At 43.9% G+C, this 23,100-nt stretch overlaps 1 protein-coding gene across 2 annotated transcripts in view; it reads left to right on the top strand.

The window, feature by feature from the left end:
• Window positions 1–6,764, top strand: part of STEAP1 (STEAP family member 1) — a 31,426-nt gene extending 24,662 nt beyond the window's left edge. For both annotated transcript variants that reach the window (XM_077271812.1, XM_077271814.1), the window contains exon 6: window positions 6,470–6,764. In XM_077271812.1, the coding sequence (XP_077127927.1) occupies window positions 6,470–6,727 (258 nt within the window). In that variant the 3' untranslated portion in view covers window positions 6,728–6,764. The remainder of the gene's footprint in view (window positions 1–6,469) is intronic.
• Window positions 6,765–23,100: the final 16,336 nt, after the last annotated feature.

The following is a 23,100-nucleotide window of genomic DNA, read 5'->3' as shown; positions in this document are numbered from 1 at the left end:
GTTCTATCTTTTCCTCTTCCATGTACTGTATCTTCTCCTTCCTGCATCTTGTCTCTGCTCCCTCAGTTTTTTTGTCTGTCTTTCTTCCCCATACTATGAAACTTTCCTATCTATCATTGTCCCTTCTTTCTCCTGTCTTTCACCTTGGATATACAGAATTTGCTCCCAATCTGCACATTCCCTACTTCTCCCCTGTCCCACCTGTACTCCCTCCCTGCTCTAGCATTGTGTTCCTTCTCTGTTCTTTCCTTGGCATTGTTCTTTTCTCTGTTTTTTTCTGTCTCTGCTTTTCATATGTCATCTGTTCTACCCTTCTCTTCTTATCATGTCCTGTCTCCTCTGTGTCATTATCCCTTCTCTTATTCCCCCATTTTTATTCCCTTTTCCCCAAAGGCCGTTCTCTTCTTCCTCTATGTCAGTTCTCTTCTGCCTCCATGTCTGGTCGCTTCACCTTCTATGTCTGGTCTCTACTCCTTCCAAGTCTGTTCTCTTCTCCCTCCATGACTGGTCTTTTCTCCCTCCATGTCTGGTTTTTCTCGAGCCATGTCTGGTCTCTTTTCCCTCCATGTCTGGTCTCTTCTCTCTCCATGTCTGGTCTCTTCTCCCTCCATGTCTGGTCTCTTCTCCCTCCATGTCTGGTCTTTTCTCCCTCCATGTCTGGTCTTTTCTCCCTCCATGTCTGGTCTCTTCTTCCTCCATGTCTGGTCTCTTCTCCCTCCATGTCTGGTCTTTTCTCCCTCCATGTCTGGTCTCTTCTCCCTCCATGTTTGGTATTTTCTCCCTCCATGTCTGGTCTTTTCTCCCTCCATGTCTGGTCTCTTCTCCCTCCATGTCTGGTCTTTTCTCCCTCCATGTCTGGTCTCTTCTCCCTCCATGTCTGGTGTTTTCTCCCTCCATGTCTGGTCTCTTCTTCCTCCATGTCTGGTCTTTTCTTCCTCCTTGCCTGGTCTCTTCTCTCTCCATGTCTGGTCTCTTCTCCCTCCATGTCTGGTCTCTTCTTCCTCCATGTCTGGTCTTTTCTCCCTCCATGTCTGGTTTTTCTCGAGCATGTCTGGTCTCTTTTCGCTCCATGTTTGGTCTCTTCTCACTCCATGTCTGGTCTCTTCTCCCTCTATGTCTGGTCTCTTCTCCCTCCATGTCTGGTCTTTTCTCCCTCCATGTCTGGTCTCTTCTTCCTCCATGTCTGGTCTCTTCTTCCTCCATGTCTGGTCTTTTCTTCCTCCATGCCTGGTCTCTTCTCCCTCCATGTCTGGTCTTTTCTCCCTCCATGTCTGGTCTCTTTTCCCTCCATGTCTGGTCTCTTCTCCCTCCATGTCTGGTCTTTTCTCCCTCCATGTCTGGTCTCTTCTTCCTCCATGCCTGGTCTTTTCTCCCTCCATGCCTGGTCTCTTCTCCCTCCATGTCTGGTCTCTTTTCCCTCCATGTCTGGTCTCTTCTTCCTCTATGCCTGATATCTTCTCCTTCTATGTCTGATCTCTTCTCACTCTGATCTCTTCTAACTCTATGTCCTGTCTCTTTTCCTTCCAAGTCTCGTCTTTTCTTCTAACTCTATTTACAGTCTCTCCTCCTTTCATGGCCAATCTCTTTTACCCCCATGGCCCATGTATTTTCCCTCTAAGTTGTGTCTCTTCTTACTCCATGTTCCTTTTCTTCTACTCTCATGTCACGTCTCTTCACTCTCAATGTCATCTCTTTACCCTCCATCTTCTTTTCTTTTTATGTCCTACTTTTTCTCTCTTTCTAAACTGTCTCTTCTCTGTCCTTGTCCCCTCCATGTCGAATCTCCTTTTCTACTATGCTGTCTCCTTTCTGCCCATGTAATTTCTCTTCTCCCCAGTCTTGACTCATCTGTCTCTTTTTCTGTCTCTTTCTGCTCCATGCTGTCCATACAACCTCCTTGTCCCTTCTATCTGCTCCTTACTTGCCTTTACCTCTACTCCCTTCCTGCCCGATCCTCATTGTGTTCTTTCTCCGACATTGATGACTCTCATTCATGACTCCTTTCTGTCTCTTTTTTTAGTCTCTATTTCCCTTTCTCTCCATCACATTTATCTAATAAAACATTTGTAACTGAACCTGTAAGCAAAGGCTTTAGCAAAGTTATAAAATAAATTCCCCGCAGTGGACTGTACGGCGGTAGACACTCAGCCCCAGAATGGTAATGTCAGCTGTCTAGGGAGACCGTGTCACTGAATTGTATCTACACATACAAAGCCAGACAGTTTTATACAGGCCGAGCCAAAAAGTTGTAAAGCTGTTGAAAATCCCATGTGACGGCGGCTGGATCTGTCTCACTAATCCAGTGACTCAGTAATGAAACTCTGCAATAAAAAATGCTCCTAAACAGCAAGAAAAAAATATCTCTACGTGATATCATGTAACATAATAATAATTTACAAATGAAGAAGAAACTATAAATTGTGAGATGACATGCCATTTATAAGCTTAAAGAGTAAGTTCTTCTATAAGAACAGCTTCTTAAAGGAGTTTTCATTTATCTTATAGTAAAAACCTCAGTCCATTTATCTCTATATTTATCTTTATATTTACTGTTTTTCTATATATTTAGGCCTCCTTCACATGTCCGTGTTTGCAGCACGTGTGGCATCTGTTTTTTTTTTATGATACCACATGTACCCATTAGACCTATGCACATATCTGATTTTTTCCTGCAGCAAGGATGACAAGGGACAATACAAATCCAAAAATACGTTAAACCGCACCCTATATCCCTATGGCTCTCATAAACCTATAGGCGCAAGTCCTTGCCAGGGGGTCAACCCAGCCTCAAAGTCCAATCCATCATATAAAAAAGAGGACAGCGCCACAACGGTCAGTGATGAAAAAACTTACAGATTTAATCTGCCAACTGCGGCGACGTTTCGGTACAATGACCTTTGGTGTGCTTGATAAAGGTCATTGTACCGAAATGTCGCCGCAGTTGGCAGGGACAATACAAGTCTATGGGTTCATGAAAAACGGATGGGTCTGTCATGGCGTCCATGTGCTGTACATATTTAACATTGCAATGTATAGGAGAAACTGTGTAATTTCTTTCTTCCTTTACACATACTGGAAAACAATGATGACAAACTGATAGTAAACATGGACATACTGATGACACCCTGATGACACACGGATGACACACTAACACACTGATGACACCCTGATGACACACGGATGACACACAGACACATGGATGACACCCTGGTGACACACTGACACACGGATGACACCCTGATGACACACGGATGACACCCTGATGACACACGGATGACACCCTGATGACACACGGATGACACCCTGATGACACACGGATGACACACGGATGACACACGGATGACATACGGATGACACAATGACACACGGATGAGATACTGATACACGGATGACACCCTGATGACACATGGATGACACACTGATGACACACTGACACTCGGATGACACACAGATGACACACTGATGACACACAGATAACACACTGATGACACATTGATACACGGATGACACACTGACACCCTGATGACACACGGATGACATACGGACACACGGGTGACACCCTGATGACACACGGATAACACAATGATTTTACACTGACACACTGATGACACACGGATGACACAAGGATGACACACTGACACACGGACGACACAATGACACACGGATAACACACTGAGGCCACACTGACACATGGATGACACACTGACACACGGATGACACCCTGATGACACACTGAAATACTGATGACACACTGACACACGGATAACACACTGACACACGCATAACACACTGATGACACATGGACACCCGGATGACACCCTGATGACACACTGATGACACTCTAATACACTGATGACACTCTAATACACGGATGACACTCTGATACACGGATGACACTCTGATACACGGATGACACTCTGATACACTGATGACACACTGACACATGGATGACACACTGACACACGGATAACACACTGATTTTACACTGACACACTGATAACACACGGATGACACACTGACACCTTGATGACACACTGACACATGGATGACACACGGATAACACACTGACACACGGATAACACACTGATGACACGCTGACACACGGATGACACCCTGACACATGGATGACACACGGATAACACACTGATGACACACGAATGACACTCTGATACACGGATGACACACTGATGACACACTGACACACGGATGACACACGGATGACACACTGACACAAGGATGACACACGAATGACACAATGACACACGGATGACACCCTAATGACACACTGATGACACACTGACACACGGATAACACACTGACACACGGATAACACACTGATGGCACACTGACACATGGATGACACATGGATGACACACGGATGACACCCTGATGACACACAGACACACGGATAACACACTGACACACGGATAACACACTGATGACACACTGACACACGGATGACACTTGGATGACACACTGACACATGGATGACACACGGATGACACACGGATGACACACTGACACATGGATAACACACTAATGACACACTGGCACACGGATGACACACTGACGGCACACTGACACATGGATGACACACGGATGACACACTGACACACGGATAACACACTGATGACACACTGACACATGGATGACGAACTGACACACGGATGACACACTGATAACACACGGATGACACACTGACACCTTGATGACACACTGACACACGGATGACACACGGATAACACACTGACACACGGATAACACACTGATGACACGCTGACACACGGATGACACCCTGATGACACACTGACACATGGATGACACACGGATAACACACTGATGACACACTGACACACGGATAACACACTGATGACACACTGACACACGGATGACACATGGATGACACACTAATGGCACACTGACACACGGATGACACACGGATGACACACGGATGACACACGGATGACACACTGATGACACACTGACACATGGATAACACACTAATGACACACTGACACATGGATGACACACGGATGGAAAACACTGATGGCACCAGTACCGTTTTTTCACGTATGTGTTTAAACATGAACGTGTGACGGAGGCCTTAGTAATATATTTAAGTTCAATGGTTTTACTTCTTGGTGATATATGAGTCTCACATCTCACTGTTTGGCAGTATTAGGGTGTGGTAGAAGTGAAGCCATATAGACGGATTCTTTTTGTTTTATATAATGATTAAATACTATCCATTGAAGTTCTGTGATCAGACATTTCCAAATAGAGACTTTCAGACTTCAGATCCTTGTAAATTCCAGTTATTAACTTCAAAGTTGGAGGCAACATTATTGTCACACTTCACTGCCTCCGGTCTAATCCGAGACTCTGCACATTCTGTAAAAAGTGAATAAATGAGAAAAGCAATTATTCTGATATAAAGTGAAGACATAGTAAACTTTATTGGCTTTTTTGTTTGGTGCTCCAGCTAGCCAGAAGCACTCATGCCACCTACAATTATAGAGACACATATTATTTAAGATTTATTATATTTCATTGCAGCAAAACATGACATATATAAATGCAAATTATATTTACCGTATTTATTTATTTGACCCTCTTATATACAGTAGCGCCATTAATTCCACAGCACTTTACAGTTATCATCGGCAACGTCACTATTTGTGGGCTAATAATCAAGATTCCTTATCAGTATGTCTTTGGCAGGAAACCAGAGAACCCAGAGGAAAACCGCGCAAACATGGAGAGAACAGTGCTAACCACTGAGCCACCGTGCTGCCCTATATTATATATTATTATTACTGCCATAAAACATGTAAACTATCATACTGTACCGAACTCTGCCAATTACACCACCATGCCATGCATGATTATATCGCCATACAATGCACAATTATACCACGATATAGTGTGCAATTAAACCTCCATAGTGGCCTGAATAATACACCCATATAATGATAATGAATATTAGCCTTATTCAGAGCTTTAATCAACACAGACAGTGCAAGGCATCGCTTCCAAGAGGCTGACATCCATGTCTACCTATAATACCACCCTTCAGGGCTCAAATAATACTGCCATAGAACACTTCATACAGTGCAATATTTGCATTGGTGGGAAAACCATCCAATTATAAGAACAATCTAAGTTAGAACTGTGGTCATTGCGACTAAGACGCTGCATATTTACATACTGTGGGCCTCATATCAAAACTGTCTTTGTTGCCCATAGCAACCAATCACAGGGCAGTTTTCAATGTAGCAGAGCCATTTTAGAAATAAAAGCTGAGCTCTGATTGGTTGCCATGAGCAACAAAGAGAGATTCGGCTTTTGGTACTTGAGGCCTGATGTTTACATGTTATATCCATACACCTACGCATTTATATGAACCCATGTTCTTCTATTAATGTAAATTTATACTAAATCTTATCTATATTGTTTTTTTCCTTCACAGAGTAAGCTAGGCCATATTGCCTTATTCCTCTCCACAGTACACACACTGGTGTTTGCCTGGAATAAATGGGTGGATACGAAGCAGTATATTTGGTACACTCCCCCCACCTTCATGCTGGTGGTCTTCCTTCCCTCTTTTGTTCTTATCTGTAAAACCGTATTAATATTACCGTGCTTCAATAAAAGAATCCAGAAGATCCGGTGTGGATGGGAGTCCAGCAAAGGAATGGCCGGAAAATGTGTCCTTAGCCACTTGTAGTATTTATTATTTCCAATAAAATATTTGTACAATGGCGTCTCATTGTCATGTTGTATTATTAGTCCGCCATATTGCACATGCACAGAAAACCCAATTTGCCGCAGAATGAGGGATTTGTGAATGCAGTGGCAGGTCACACTATAAGGCCGAGGACCGGGTATCTTCAACGTCATGGTCATGAATGGGAACAAAGAAATGCAAGTGGTCCTTGCATTGCGACCCACATTGATCCAGATTAACTTATTTAGGTGGGGGTTAACCTTTTAGATTTCTTGACTACGGACAGCCAAATTTTTATTATGAGACGTGGTCCTAAATACGCCGCATCTTACTGAGTCTGTCACAGACGAGTCTTAAAAATAATTTTGGAAATTTACTAAGATAATTCGTTAATACATCCGTCTTACAAGCATTTTATCAGCAAAAAGTTACTGTCCTAAACAAGCACAGGCCTTTGGTGCACCCTTGGTGTGGCCGAACATTTCAGTGCCTACTTGTGTTCCATCTATCACTGCCCTAAAGCTTTACCTGAGGCAGAGGAGGACAGACGAAGATGGGAAACAAGGTGAGAAGGTGCGCTGAGATTTTTGGCCACTTTTAGAATGCACCGAGTGCCAGTGGTTGGTTTGAACATTCATCTTGTGCTGATACTAGATAAAAAAAAATGCAAAAGGCAATAGAGTCTTATGCAAGTAGTTTAGTGGGGAAAATAGGGGGTTTAAAGGGAACCTGTCACCTGAATTTGGCGGGACCGGTTTTTGGTCCTATGGGCGGTGTTTTCGGGTGTTTGATTCACCCTTTGCTTTCCCGATGGCTGCATGGTGGCCGCAATATTGGCTTTAAGTTCATTTTCTGTATGCTTTGCCCAACTGCGGGCAAAGCCGAAAAGCATTAGTGCGCATGCGCCGGGCACTATGTTCTGGAACACAGCGAAATACTTCCGGAACATAATGCGCCGGCGCATGCGCGCTAATGATTTTCGGCTTTGCCCGCAGTTGGGCAAAGCATACTGCGCGTGTACTACGGAGGACAGAGAATGAGCTTCAAGCCAATATTGCGGCCACCATGCAGCCAGCGGGAAAGCAAAGGGTGACTCAAACATCCGAAAACACCGCCCATCGGACCGAAAACCGGTCCCGCCAAATTCAGGTGAAAGGTTCCCTTTAAGCCCACCAGGAAAGGTTGTGTACGACACAACCACCAATGAGGCAAAAATGTCAACTGCTGTAATGTCCAAGTGTGTTTTCAGAAAGATACTCATTTTCATTTGTGGTTGTCCTGAAGAAGGAGTCAGATGGACTCTGAATTGCATTGACAGCAAACCACTTTTTTCCAGAGAGCTATTGGATAGTGTTTAAATAGACCTTAGTGACAACAGTAGTTGGTCCTTTGCAGCCCATTTTTGTGTTCCGGGGGCCCACTGGACAATCCTCTTATACCGATGTGCCAGTCTGACCCCTATCAAGCAACAGTAAAAGCATGGAACTAGACCACACCTAATTTCTAACCTTAAGGGGTATATCCGGGACTTTATGAAAATCAAAAAATATGCCCTAAGTACCAGCAGGTGGGTAGTTGCCACTGACCTGCCGGCTGTGCTGTGACTGCTTTGCGCTGGGAAGAATGGCGCCGTGCACAACAGGTAGCAACTACCTGTCTGTTAGGGCTGAGGCATGTTTTTTGTTTTTCGTAAAGTCCAGCATTTACCCCCTATGTTACCACAATCATTTTTTTTGAGTTTTTGACACTGCATTTTTGCTGTGTCAAGAGTGCAGCAACGCACACTTCCAGCAATTTTTGCAATTTTGACCGCTGTCACTTTATGAGGTTATAACTCAGGAACGCTTCAACAGATCCCAGATTCTTAGATTGATTTTTCATGGCATATTGTGCTTAATGTTAGTGGTAAAATTTCTTTGATATCACTTGCGTTTATTTATGGGGGAAAAAAAAACTGAAATTTGGCAAAAATTTTGAAAAGTTTGCTATTTTCAAACCTTTAATTTTTGTGCCCTTAAATCAGAGAGTCATATCGCACAAATTAATTAATAAATAACATTTCCCACATGTCTACTTTACATCAGCACAATTTTGGAAACATAATTTTATTTTTTGTTAGGATGTTATAAGGGTTAAAAGTTGACTAGCAATTTCTCATTTTTCCAACAAAATTCACAAAATCTTTTTTTTGGGGACCACTTCATATTTGAAGTGAGTTTGGGGGGTCAATATGACAGAAAATACCCAAAAGTGACACCATTCTAAAAATTGCACCCCTCAAGGTGCGCAAAACCGCATTAAAGAAGTTTATTATCCCTTCAGGTGCTTCCTGAGAACTAAAGCAATGTGGAAGGAAAAAGTGATCATTTTACTGTGCCCACTGTTTGGGCACATGGCAGAGCTCAGAAGGGAGGGAGAACTGTTTGACTTTTTGAACTTAAAATTGGCTGGAATCAATGGCAGGCGCCATGTCGCGTTTGGAGACCCCCTGATGTACCTAAACAGTGAAAACCCCCCCAATTCTAACTCCAACCCAAACACAGCCCTAACCCCAACCCTAACGCCAACACCACAACCCTAACCCCAACTCATTCCTAACCAAAACCTTAGCCCCAACCCTAACCTTAGCCCCAACCCTAACCCTAGCTCAACCTTAACCAAGGAACTAACCCTAGCCCCAACCCAAACCCTAACCCTAGCCTCAACCCTAGCCCTAGCTATAACCCCAACTATAACCCTAACCCTAGCTCTAACCCTAGCCTGAACCCTAACCATAGCCCAACCCTAACCCTCGCTATAACCAACTATAACCCCAACCCTAACCCTAGCCCCAACCCTAACCATAGCCCGACACTAACCCTAGCTATAACCCCAACCTAACCCTAGCCTCAACCCTAACCCTAGATATAACCCCAACTATAACCCTAACCCTAGCTCTAACCCCAACCCTAACAATAGCCCCAACCCTAACTCCCCCTTGAAAAAGGTGGAACAGCACCAAAACGTGCGTTGGGGAGTGAGATCCGGGACGCCTGCTACACACTACATGGGTAATTATTAGTTGTTACTATGCCTGTTACTGTGGTTCATGTTGCCTCCATCATTTGATTGCTAGTCTGGCTTTGCTAGGCTCAGTCTTCTGTCTTTCTCTGGTATGGTTACTATTCAGCTGAATTTGCAGCAGGCAGTGGTCACTTGTGAGCTGTACTTCCATATAGTTTCAAGCTTCTCTACCTCATGAGTCAGCCCTATATATATGGATGTAACACTGACTACTTTTCCACAGTAGGCATTTTTTACTTTATCTAACTATACTCATGTAGTGCAACAGGTGATACTGGTACTCACTAGTTTTTTGGAGTTTTTGTCACGTATCTTACAGTGTTAACTTTTCCTGATTGCTCTGCTTTTTATACGCATGTGTATTTATTACACTGTTTTTATCTGTATGTATCCATATTTTGATATCTAATAAAGTTATTGACTATTTGTTTATTTATTAGCATTAGACTCTTTTTTTCTCCTGTATTCTTCTAATGGAAAATGGAAATAAATACATTAAAATAAAAAAATAATTGTATTTTTCTCTAACTAAGGGAGTGATAAAGGGGGTTGGTTTACTATTTATTTTTATTTTGATCACTGTGATAGGGTCACCGGAGGTATCGGGGGACCCCATTTCTCTTTCCTCTGATGTGCTAGATCACATCAGAGGAGAGAGAAATTAAATTGGAAATCAGACTTTTTTTTTATTTGCGGTCGCCGTTATCCCAGGAATAATGGTGATCGCAAAACCCTGGGGTCGGTAAAAACCAATGCGAATCATGTTCTCCACGGTCTCAGCTACCCCCAGTAGCTGAAACTCCAGATAATTTCTGACACTGGGGGGCGCTGCACATTGGCGGTCGTTAAAGGGAACCTGTCACCACGTTTTTGGCAGATGGGATAAAAATAGCGTTAAATAGGGGCAGAGGTGGGCGTTACATTAGTGTGTGTGTTATGCGTTTATTACCCACCTAAGTTGCCGAAATAACTTTGCAAAGTCTCCGTTTTCGCCTGTCAATCAGGCTGGTCAGGTCACATGGGCGTGGTGTCTTCACCCAGATTTGGCGTAGTTTTCCGTTGGTGGCGTAGTGGTGTGCGCATGCCCAAAGTCCGGAATCCTCTTCCAGGGGATTTAAAATAGCGCGGTGTTCGTTATTGCATTGGTGATCGGTGGGCGCGGCCATCTTCCTTTGGCCGCGCGTGCGCAGAAGCGGCGCTCTGCTGGCCGCGGCTTCAGGAAAATGGCCGCGGGATGCCGCGCGTGCGCAGATGGAGATCGCGGCGGCCATTTTCCTGAAGCCGCGGCCAGCAGAGCGCCGCTTCTGCGCACGCGCGGCCAAAGGAAGATGGCCGCGCCCACCGATCACCAATGCAATAACGAACACCGCGCTATTTTAAATCCCCTGGAAGAGGATTCCGGACTTTGGGCATGCGCACACCACTACGCCACCAACGGAAAACTACGCCAAATCTGGGGGAAGACAACGCCCATGCGACCTGACCAGCCTGATTGACAGGCGAAAACGGAGACTTTGCAAAGTTATTTCGGCAACTTAGGTGGGTAATAAACGCATAACACACACACTAATGTAACGCCCACCTCTGCCCCTATTTAACGCTATTTTTATCCCATCTTCCAAAAACGTGGTGACAGGTTCCCTTTAAGGGGTTAAAGCATGACATACCTACAAGAAACAAAAAACAAAACGCATGCTAAAAAAAAAAAACGCTGTCATTAACTGCAAATAACCTAATTTAAATAATATGTGCAGAAATGATGCAGAAGTTCTGCAGCATCAAAAACTCACAAAAGCTAATTGTGGGAACGTAGCCTAATAGGTTTGTACCAACTTTTGAGAAGACTGGAGGATCTGATCACTGGGGGGTCGACTGCTTGGAACTCCACCGATCCCAAGAAAGGGACTCTAAAAAGTCCGCTCTGAATGAAGCTATGGGTGGGCAAGTGCAACTCAATTCCATTCATTCTCTCTCGGACCACAGGTGCAGACCCTCTAAGGGTATGTTTCCACGGTCAGTAAACGCTGCGTGTTTGACGCAGCGTCCCCGCAAGGCATATCACAGGGCCCTATGGGAGAGAGCGATGATCCCGGATGTGAAGAGTTAACACATCCGGCATGATCGCGTCTCAGAAAGGGGGCGGGGCTTAGCGCCGAACGGCTTCGCCGCTCCGGCAATACCGCCGGCCATCCTGACCGTGGAAACATACCCTAACAGTCAAGCAGCATCTCTGCCTTTGTTCTTGCTCCTTGGAAGTGCATGAATTGTGTACACAGGATTTGTAGGATCTTTCTCACCATGGTGAATATGGTGTTTGATTACTATCTATAATAACTTCCATGGAAAATGTTTAAAATGAAAATTGATTTTTGATAAATGGAATATTGAAAAAATCCAATGTATTTTAGGAATCATAATGATTGGAGGAGCTGAGAAAATCGCACAGAGGCACAGATAGTGAACCATAATTGCCAACATTTCAAAGCTGTCTTCTGGCAGATTGTGGTGTGCAAAACCAGCTGCTGAGATTTGTGTGCTTGCTTAACGGTATCATAGAGTAAAATTAAGATCCATGAGACACCTCCAGAGAGGGGACATATCACCCTCACATTGAAATTATGAGATATATTATAGCTGCGGAAGAGAGAAACTAATTAGAACTAGGGAAGAGAGCAGAAACACTTCAACCTCCATTGAAGTAGGGACTAGTGATGAGCGAATATACTCGTTGCTCGGGTTTTCCCGACCACGCTCGGATGGTCTCCGAGTATTTGTGACTGCTCGGAGATTTCGTTTTCGTTGCCATAGCTGAATGATATACAGCTGCTACACAGCTTCAATACATGTGGGGATTCCCTAGCAACCAGGCAACAACCACATGTACTCAGGCTGGCTAATACCTGTAAATCATGCAGCTGTGTAAAAAAAAAACTAAATCTCCGAGCAATCACAAATACTCGGAGACCACCCAAGCGTGCTCGGAATAATCTGAGCAACGAGTATACTTGCTCATCACTAGTAGGGACCTCCTGCAGTGACTAGGTAATTACAGCAGGATCGGCACTGACAGCCGGACACTAGGACTGGCATCTGTTTACGCAGAGACGGGGAAGTACGCTTACCAGGGATAGAGCTTCCTCTGATCAAAGCACCATTCTGAGACGTTTTGGAGTCAGTGATGAATATTGAGGTTTGCGTTGATCTGATTTTTATGGGATATATATTTTTGGCTTCGTAGCAAAGGGATGAACATAATGTGCAGCGCCCCAGAGTCCTGGTCGTTGCAGTAATGTCGCTCTGCCGCTAGGGGAGTGATGTTACGTCTGATGGCACTGAAGGAGTTCATCTGACCACGTATCACAGACACCAATACACTTCACATACAACCAACTGAGATAGTGAAGTCACAAACACGATCCAAATTCTATAAAAAATAATTCTTTATTTATACAAACAGGAATATTCTGTATATATCAATACACATATCAAATAATTACAAATATCCGTAAATATAGTATATAGCAGTAGAACCCACTACTGTACATGGACTAATATAGAACGGGGTAACAGAACCAAAAATAGAAAGTGACCTATCCCCATGCCATAATGACATCCAGAATGCATATATTATCAGCAATAGTCCATAATTCATATATTTATATAGCCTTTTCTAAAAAAATTGAACTAATAGAGCATGTCAATATACTATCCTAATATGTTTGTTAAACCCAAAATAGGGGTAAGTTTACAGCTAGTTTAGCATGATAGCCGGTCCCTATCATATAAGATAGATCTATACTAATGACATGAATCTATTGTATGCAGTCTCAACACTAAAAATAGAGGAGGATATAGATAGATAGTGTCCAATAACAAATCTCTCAATGAGAAGCAAATCCTATATCCACTGAGATACAAAACTATTAGAGGACATATTGTGATGAAGTAGATCTATTACCTGCGGTCATGTTGACAAGGGGTATGGACACACTGGCACCTCGACGCGCGTTTCGCTGGCTCCGCAGCTTCGTCAGGAGGTAGCTGACAGTGTATATGGCATCTATATATATGGTGCTAATGATTAACTAACTGTCTGCAGCTGTAGCGGCGCGTACCCGGCATGTTGTCGCTCCGTGATGAACGCGGCGCTCAGGGACCACGTCTTCCGGTCACATGATACGGTCAGCTGACCGGACCTGTCACCAAGACTACGCGATGCCTGTATTGAGCACAGCGCACATACCGAGCCACAGCGCATGCCCGGGACGCGCACTAATCTGCACATATAACAGGATTATCCTCCGGTAAAGGATAGCCGCTACTTGCAGCATAACACCTGAATATAGCTCAAAATGAAGTAGAGAACTAATACTGGGAACCATAATGCCTCACGTTAAGTATCCACATCCTTATTAAATATATACTGTAAACAATTTATACAAGTGCATAGATATGTGCTATGTGCAAAAAATGCATATATAAAAGTTATCTAATTATACATACAAATAAAGCAAAATACCGTGTATAATATCCATTAAAAACAATTAATATAAGTGCATAAACATGGGCAATAAATATAAAGTGCATATATATAAAAATTATTAACTTATTATACACATAACAATACCAAAAAACAGTGTATAGTAAGCTTCAATATATGGACCAGGACCACTGATCCAATTATAGAAATAACATAATACAATAAAAATTGTCTTAAAGTGCAACCATGCATGTGTAAATATAAACAATTATTGAACCTAAAAAGGACGGGAACAGAGCAATATGATCACCAATTAACATATAAAATACAATAATATATACAAATCGATCCAAATCCGATATAAGTATTAATGCTACATATGCATAAATAGAAATGATTAATAAAACAAAAATCAAAAGACACAACATAAAAGCAGACAAACAACATATACGGTAAATCTAAAATTCGAAATTCGAAATGGATAGTGTGACCCTTGATACCCTAGTGCCTAGGGGTCTTAATGAAATGGCTAGCTTCAAACCCTTTATTTAAACTATGGCGTGAATTTTAGATTTATATGTTGTTTGTCTGCTTTTATGTTGTGTCTTTTGATTTTTGTTTTATTAATCATTTCTATTTATGCATATGTAGCACTGCAGGCACCTATTCTTTGGTCGGTATGCCGTGATGCAAGAATTAATGAATAATGGCCCAATGTACGATCAACATAGTGGACTTCAATACTCTGATCATCTACATTAATACTTATATCGGATTTGGATCGATTTGTATATATTATTGTATTTTATATGTTAATTGGTGATCATATTGCTCTGTTCCCGTCCTTTTTAGGTTCAATAATTGTTTATATTTACACATGCACGGTTGCACTTTAAGACAATTTTTATTGTATTATGTTATTTCTATAATTGGATCAGTGGTCCTGGTCCATATATTGAAGCTTACTATACACTGTTTTTTGGTATTGTTATGTGTATAATAAGTTAATAATTTTTATATATATGCACTTTATATTTATTGCACATGTTTATGCACTTATATTAATTGTTTTTAATGGATATTATACACGGTATTTTGCTTTATTTGTATGTATAATTAGATAACTTTTATATATGCATTTTTTGCACATAGCACATATCTATGCACTTGTATAAATTGTTTACAGTATATATTTAATAAGGATGTGGATACTTAACGTGAGGCATTATGGTTCCCAGTATTAGTTCTCTACTTCATTTTGGGCTATATTCAGGTGTTATGCTGCAAGTAGCGGCTATCCTTTACCGGAGGATAATCCTGTTATATGTGCAGATTAGTGCGCGTCCCGGGCATGCGCTGTGGCTCGGTATGTGCGCTGTGCTCAATACAGGCATCGCGTAGTCTTCGTGACAGGTCCGGTCAGCTGACCGTACCATGTGACCGGAAGACGTGGTCCCTGAGCGCCGCGTTCATCACGGAGCGACAACATGCCGGGTACGCGCCGCTACAGCTGCAGACAGTTAGTTAATCATTAGCACCATATATATAGATGCCATATACACTGTCAGCTACCTCCTGACGAAGCTGCGGAGCCAGCGAAACGCGCGTCGAGGTGCCAGTGTGTCCATACCCCTTGTCAACATGACCGCAGGTAATAGATCTACTTCATCACAATATGTCCTCTAATAGTTTTGTATCTCAGTGGATATAGGATTTGCTTCTCATTGAGAGATTTGTTATTAGACACTATCTATCTATATCCTCCTCTATTTTTAGTGTTGAGACTGCATACAATAGATTCATGTCATTAGTATAGATCTATCTTATATGATAGGGACCGGCTATCATGCTAAACTAGCTGTAAACTTACCCCTATTTTGGGTTTAACAAACATATTAGGATAGTATATTGACATGCTCTATTAGTTCAATTTTTTTAGAAAAGGCTATATAAATATATGAATTATGGACTATTGCTGATAATATATGCATTCTGGATGTCATTATGGCATGGGGATAGGTCACTTTCTATTTTTGGTTCTGTTACCCCGTTCTATATTAGTCCATGTACAGTAGGGGGTTCTACTGCTATATACTATATTTACGGATATTTGTAATTATTTGATATGTGTATTGATATATACAGAATATTCCTGTTTGTATAAATAAAGAATTATTTTTTATAGAATTTGGATCGTGTTTGTGACTTCACTATCTCAGTTGGTTGTATGTTATCTCATGTGAAGAGGATCATTGTTAGTTGTTATAGAGGAACTATTTTGGTGGTCTACCAATACATTTCACAGTCTGGCCTCCAGGGGGAGCTAAGAGTACTATTCACTAGGCCACTCCTCACAGTCTGGTAAAACTGGGGGTTAGGTAGGAAGTTAGATCAGAAAGCTGACTGGGTTGGAACCAGGCAACACCTTGTGGCAGAGGGTGTTGTAGGGGAAGATTCAGAGGGGTCCCTGTCAGGGGTGGGATCCTGACAGAGGCCTGGCAACCAGAGAGAACGCTACGGGACCGCGCCTGCACTTCATAGCGGCGGTTCCCTAAGAAAGGATAAGAAGCGAGATTTATTGTGCTGAGTGAGAAACGAGATCAACGCAACAAGGAGAAACACCAGTAGGAGTCGTGCTGTAAGACGAGGCAACATCCTACTGAGGCACATAACCGGTGGCCGGAACGCCGAGGAAGTACTAGGTTCCAAGCCAGACTTCAAACCTGCGGCAGGACAGTCAGTTAGAGGCGGGCTGTCTCACGAAGATCACCTAGGAAGACACAGGGAGGTAACAACAGGAGTGGGGCGACGCTAGGGTCTCGGAAGAACCTCCGAGCCTCCCCGTCATACGGGTGCATCCTTACCATAGATCTGGGGGGACGAGGAAGAACATCAGAATCGAGTTGTGAGGGAACACGAGAAACAGACACAACGGTTGTGGGGACTATCCCGTAAGCACAGCAGAGGAGGACCACAACACACAAGTGCTAGAAGGTAGGCACAGATTTCCACCTGCAAAGGGAACTCTGGAGGTGCCATTGGACCGGCCGGACTTGCGCAGCCCGGTTAGCCGTATTCCGGACTGAGGATCCAGAAGCCTTCAGTAAAGAGGTAAAGAGACTGCAACCTGGTGTCCTCATTATTCACCGCAACCTGCACCACACCACAGCATCATCACCATTTAGCACCACCTTTCACTGGACGCCCCTCAGCAGGGTCACGGACCGGGTCTAGCCACCGTGACAACCCCAGAGCAGAGGCCCGGTACCGGGTACCCCTCGGCCCTGCGGCAGTCGGGGCGCTCCAAATGCATTAATTCACATCACCGTAAGACCGGTAGAACCCCTTCCATCTCAATATTGGTCCAATAGATGGTGCTATTCATGCCATGTTTCATTTCTATAGAAAGGTAAAATCGCAATAAGAATAAGAAACAGGACAACAATATCTACCCCTGGGACCTCCAGGGGTGAAGATATCCTGTAAGTTGGGGATCTCATAAAAATCTAACAGACCTAGCACATCCCACAACCAGCCCCCAGATGAGCTCACCAAGGGGAGGTATGTGGACATAACCTTGATCTAATAAAGAGCAGAATTTGGATTTGGTCATTTGTCAGTCCTCGAAGGTGCAGCTTGCTATGGGTCCTGTCCATTATCCTACAGAGTACCTCCTTTCGCTAAGCTTTGAGCTATTTTCATGACATCAGGTTTAGTACTTTTTCTTTTGTTATCCCCTTTATTTCATGTGATTGTATATACTGTATTGTTTTGATCCCATGTTGTATCATCTTTGCATAGTCTTTATAAACACTACCTACCTTTCTGGATGAAATATATAAACTTAATAGCTTGGTCCTTCTTGCTCTGTAAACTTTACCCCAGAAGCCATACGCTACATGTAAGGGGTGTCCAATCGACCTGTATAAACAATTGGAGGTGGCAGCTAGTAGTTGTTGTTATTGTGGCCATAACGAGGTATATATATATATATATATATATATATATATATATATATATATATATTATACATATTTCATGCATTGGAATCGGAGGTGTATAGTCCATACACTTACTGCGAGTTCCCAATAACTGGCCTAGTAGTGGAAGCAGCCGTGGCTTTGTCATTCATCAGTCAATTACATAATTATCCTGACAAGTGGAGGCAGCAGAGTTAGGTCCCCTGACAAACTGGTGACAGCAGTGGGATCTATGTGATCTCTCCATCGTCATCTGTGACAAACTAGTGACAGCAGTGGGAACTATGTGATCTCCCCATCGTCATTTGTGATAAACTGGTGACAGCAGTGGGATCTATGTGATCTCCCATCGTCATCTGTGTCAAACTGGAGGCAGCAGTGGGATCTATGTGATCTCCCCATCGTTATCTGTGACAAACTGGTGACAGCAGTGGGATCTATGTGATCTCACATCATCATCTGTGGCAAACTGGTGGCAGCAGTGGGATCTATGTGATCTCCCCATCGTCGTCTGTATCAGACTGGTGGCAGCAGTGGGATCTATCTGATCTCCCCATCGCCATCTGTGACTAACTGGTGGCAGCAGTGGGATCTAGGTGACACCCACCCTCCAATGGTTATCTTTGACACCTTGCCTCTTCTGCGCCAACCTTGCCCTACTCTGACCTTGCACTACTCTGACTTTGCCCTACTCTGACCTTGCCCTACTCTGACTTTGCCCTACTCCGACCTTGCCCTATTCTGACCTTGTCCTACTCCTACCACTTCAATGTGAATCTGAATGACACAGCAAAGAAGAAACTTTTGGGTGTGCTTCTATCCAAGAGGTTCTGGGTTGCTTCCAGAAAATCTGCGTGCATTTTCAGGAGCTCCCTAAGGCCATGTTCACACTTTGTGGTTTTTACTGCGGATCCGCGGCGATTTTGATGCTGCGGGTCCGCAGCAGTTTCCATAGCGTTTACATTAACATCTAAACCCTATGGAAACCGCAAACCGCAGTGCACATGCTGCGGGAAAAACCGCGCAGAAACGCAGCGGTTTAAAACCCGCAGCATGTTACTTCTTTGTGCAGAATCGCAGCGATTCTGCACCCATAGAAATGCATTGAACCGCTTACTTCCCGCATGGGGCTGTGCCCACGTTGCGGGAAGTAAGCGGTTAATGTGCGGGTGGTACCCGGGGTGGAGGAGAGGAGACTCTCCTCCAGGCCCTGGGAACCATAGTGTAAAAAAAAAGAATTAAAATAAAAAATAATGCTATACTCACCTCTCAGCGCTGCCCGCGGCCGTCCGGTCTTCGGTTTGCTGTGCGAGCAGGACCTGTTTAGGAGAGCGGGCAAGTATGAAATAAAGGGCTAAATACCACCTTAGAGCTGCTTTTTACTGTTTATTAGATAAAATATACCAAACTAATCTAAAAACAAAAGTCATGGCTTAGAGTGTTTTGAGGATTCTTAGAAGGTCGCCGAGTTCCTATATAAAGACCAATTATACGGGAAGGTGCACAGTACAGCGTACCTGGTCCATACAGTAGTCGTCGTGCCTTGTTCCTTCCTCCTCACTAAGTACATAAGTTCTTCCTCTATAAATCAAGAATAAGTGACATTAACCAGGAAGATTTCATTTACTAGGAAAAACATTTACCTAAATACAGAGCAATCAGCAGGAAATGCCTCATGGTAAGCAGAAGTCATGGACGTCTTCACAAAACTAGTGACCCGTTCCCAGAACTTGCACTTTGTTCCGCCATAGTTACCGTAATTGATTATCTATCGAGGTTGTCATTTAAAGGGGCTCATTAATTATTAATAGGGATCAATGAACAGTGCAGTATCTGGGTGGAATAAGAGAGGAGCAGCACAACATAAGGAAAGATGCTCCACAATTATTATTCCAAAAAGGATACAATTGTTCAGTAAAACATACATCTCAATACTTTTTATCTGACCAGTGGTGTTACTTTCTGAACTTTAAGAAGCAGCGCCACCTTTGGCTGCGGGTGGTACTGCAACTCAGTTATAGCCAATGAGCAAGAGTGGGCCTATTACTTTACTTTGCTCTTTGAGAAGAGATGCTTCAAGTAGTATTCTGGGAACTGATGACAAGGCATGTCTCTAATGATTCCCAGCTTTTCCATAAGGCATTACTTATTAACTCTAATGGAAGGTGCCATGCAAGGATGACTTTCCCTGGCTTCTTGTTCTTCCAATATCAAAGGTTGGAAAGAAACAGGTCTCGTTTCTCATAATTGAGGAGTCGGACTAAACCATTAAGGAGCTGTACTGTAAGCAATTGGTAATATCTGTCAAATGTATCACTTTGTTAATTAACTTGGATATATGAAGTTATTCTCATATGAAAGCTTTTTCCATCTGCAGCCTAGAAGCAGCGGGCACATAGATCGGATCATGCACTCGCTGGACGAACCACATTTGCAGATACTGTATGCACTGGCTATCAAGATGGCAAATTTGCATGAGAATATAAAAAGAACGTGCTACATGGCTTATCTACAGAGCTGTTCACATAACACAGGGCGACCCGGGAGCCCGAGGCTGCGGCGCCAATTTATGTCTGATGTGCAGAATTAAAGGGAACCTGATAGCAGTTTTTTCCATATTGGGGTAGTAGTATTGCGGTATAGGCTCTTGCCACACAATAAAAAATGATATATTTTTTTTGCAGAGATCCGATGTGCCAATTATGAGATATCTAGTGTGGTAGCCATATGCAAATCAGATGGAAAGTGCACTAGGGGCGTGTCAGTGTACTTGGACTGCTCCTTCCAGCTGCATAGACATGCCCTATTGCACTTGCAACCCTTCCTCCATAGTGTTCACAATATCTTCTCGGTACGTATAGTTTATGCAGTACGGCTGCCCACTGGTATAGCAACAGATGTAGTAGACGATGGAAATCCCAACTGGGCTTCACAACAGGGAACGCAGCAGTACTATAAAGGGCAGAGCTAAAAAACATCACACAGGACAGCAATGCCCAATATTAGCTCTATACAGTCCTCAGCACCACACAGGGCTCGTGTAAGGAGATGGACATAGTGCCCACGTTCCCCCTCAAAGACACGAGTGTCGTTATGGTGTATAATGTGAATTGCGATATGCGTTATTGGTGATAATGTTGTGTTCTGCCCTACAGTAGGGACAGTTAGGCTTAATATCGGGGACTAGCCCAGAGTGGGAGGGTCTAAGGTGAAGGGACAGAGAGAGTTTCCTGTCGGGATGACAGATAGGGCCCAGTGTGTGGCAGAAGCAGACTTAAGGTCTGGACAGTAAGCATTGCTGCATGACATGGGTGTCCCAAAGAGAGAGGAGACCGAGACAGTGGATAGCATGACCCAGAGTAAAGAGAAAGGAAAACTGACAAAAGGACAGAGTGGTCAACCGGAGATGGGTCCTAGGAGTTCAGCCCAGAGGTTGTAACGGGCCAGGACAGGCAGAGAACGTGACAGGAAGAGAGTGCACTGGGCGGGAGCTCCAAGGTGTCGGCAAGCAGGGAAGCTAAGTGCCGGCCATATTGGCAAACAAGTTCCCTTGAGGCGAAAGAGGATGTAAAACCGCGGGCTGAGAATAGGACTCTCCCTAAGTGACGGTAGTAGTGGGCTGGGTGGTGGTGAAGGAAGGAGAATCAGTGGAGACAGAGGACAAATGAGTTAAGAGAAAGTAACTGAGACTGTGTGTGAAAACGCTCCGTATCATGATGGAAACGTTCATCAGGCAGTGCACCCGCTATCTGTTGTACACAATCCCCAAAATGTTATCAATCAGTAAAAAGTTTATTTCTGGCTGGTGGTCTCCCTCATTGATGGCTGGTGGTCTCCCCCATTGATGGCTGGTTGTCTCCTTCATTGATGGCTGGTGGTCTCCTTCATTGATGGCTGGTGGTCTCCCTCATTGATGGCTGGTGGTCTCCCCCATTGATGGCTGGTTGTCTCCCCCATTGATGGCTGGTTGTCTCCCCCATTGATGGCTGGTTGTCTCCCCCATTGATTGCTGGTGGTCTCCTTCATTGATGGCTGGTGGTCTCCTTCATTGATGGCTGGTGGTCTCCCTCATTGATGGCTGTGGTCTCCCCATTGATGGCTGGTGGTCTCCCCCATTGATGGCTGGTGGTCTCCCCCATTGATGGCTGGTGGTCTCCCTCATTGATGGCTGGTGGTCTCCCCCATTGATGGCTGGTTGTCTCCCCCATTGATGGCTGGTTGTCTCCCCCATTGATTGCTGGTGGTCTCCTTCATTGATGGCTGGTGGTCTCCCTCATTGATGGCTGTGGTCTCCCTCATTGATGGCTGGTGGTCTCCCTCATTGATGGCTGTGGTCTCCCCATTGATGGCTGGTGGTCTCCCCCATTGATGGCTGGTGGTCTCCATCTGGAACATGCGGCCTGCAAGGTCACAGTTCCCCTATAGCATAAGTCCAACCATCCCCACCTTCATGTACTACTATGTAGTGTTCACACAATACCGTCATTCAATGACTAAATTATACTGCCATACAATTATTAAACAATACATCCATATTATTTCCAAAAACATTACCCCATAGTGCTCACCTAATCCTACCCAATATCGTCCACAAAATACTGCCATTCATGGCCCAAACAATAGCCGGCCTCATACGGCGATCACGCAGTACTGCAGGCAGCTCACATAATACCACCATGGAGTGCACACAGAATGTACTGCACCCTAACAGCCCCCATACTACTTATTCAACATTAATCCCTTCAGCGCCCCAGACCACCGCGGAGGCAGGTACTCACCCCTCCAATATTTAGACCAAGTACATAGACTCCAGGGTAAATTCTCCAATATCCCTGATATATAAGGAGATA

The sequence above is a fragment of the Ranitomeya variabilis genome, chromosome 6 (genome assembly GCF_051348905.1).
Source record: "Ranitomeya variabilis isolate aRanVar5 chromosome 6, aRanVar5.hap1, whole genome shotgun sequence".
Classification (NCBI taxonomy): domain Eukaryota; kingdom Metazoa; phylum Chordata; class Amphibia; order Anura; family Dendrobatidae; genus Ranitomeya; species Ranitomeya variabilis.
The sequence above is the reverse complement of the archived record's forward strand: the minus strand, read 5'-3'. Positions and strand labels throughout refer to the sequence as shown.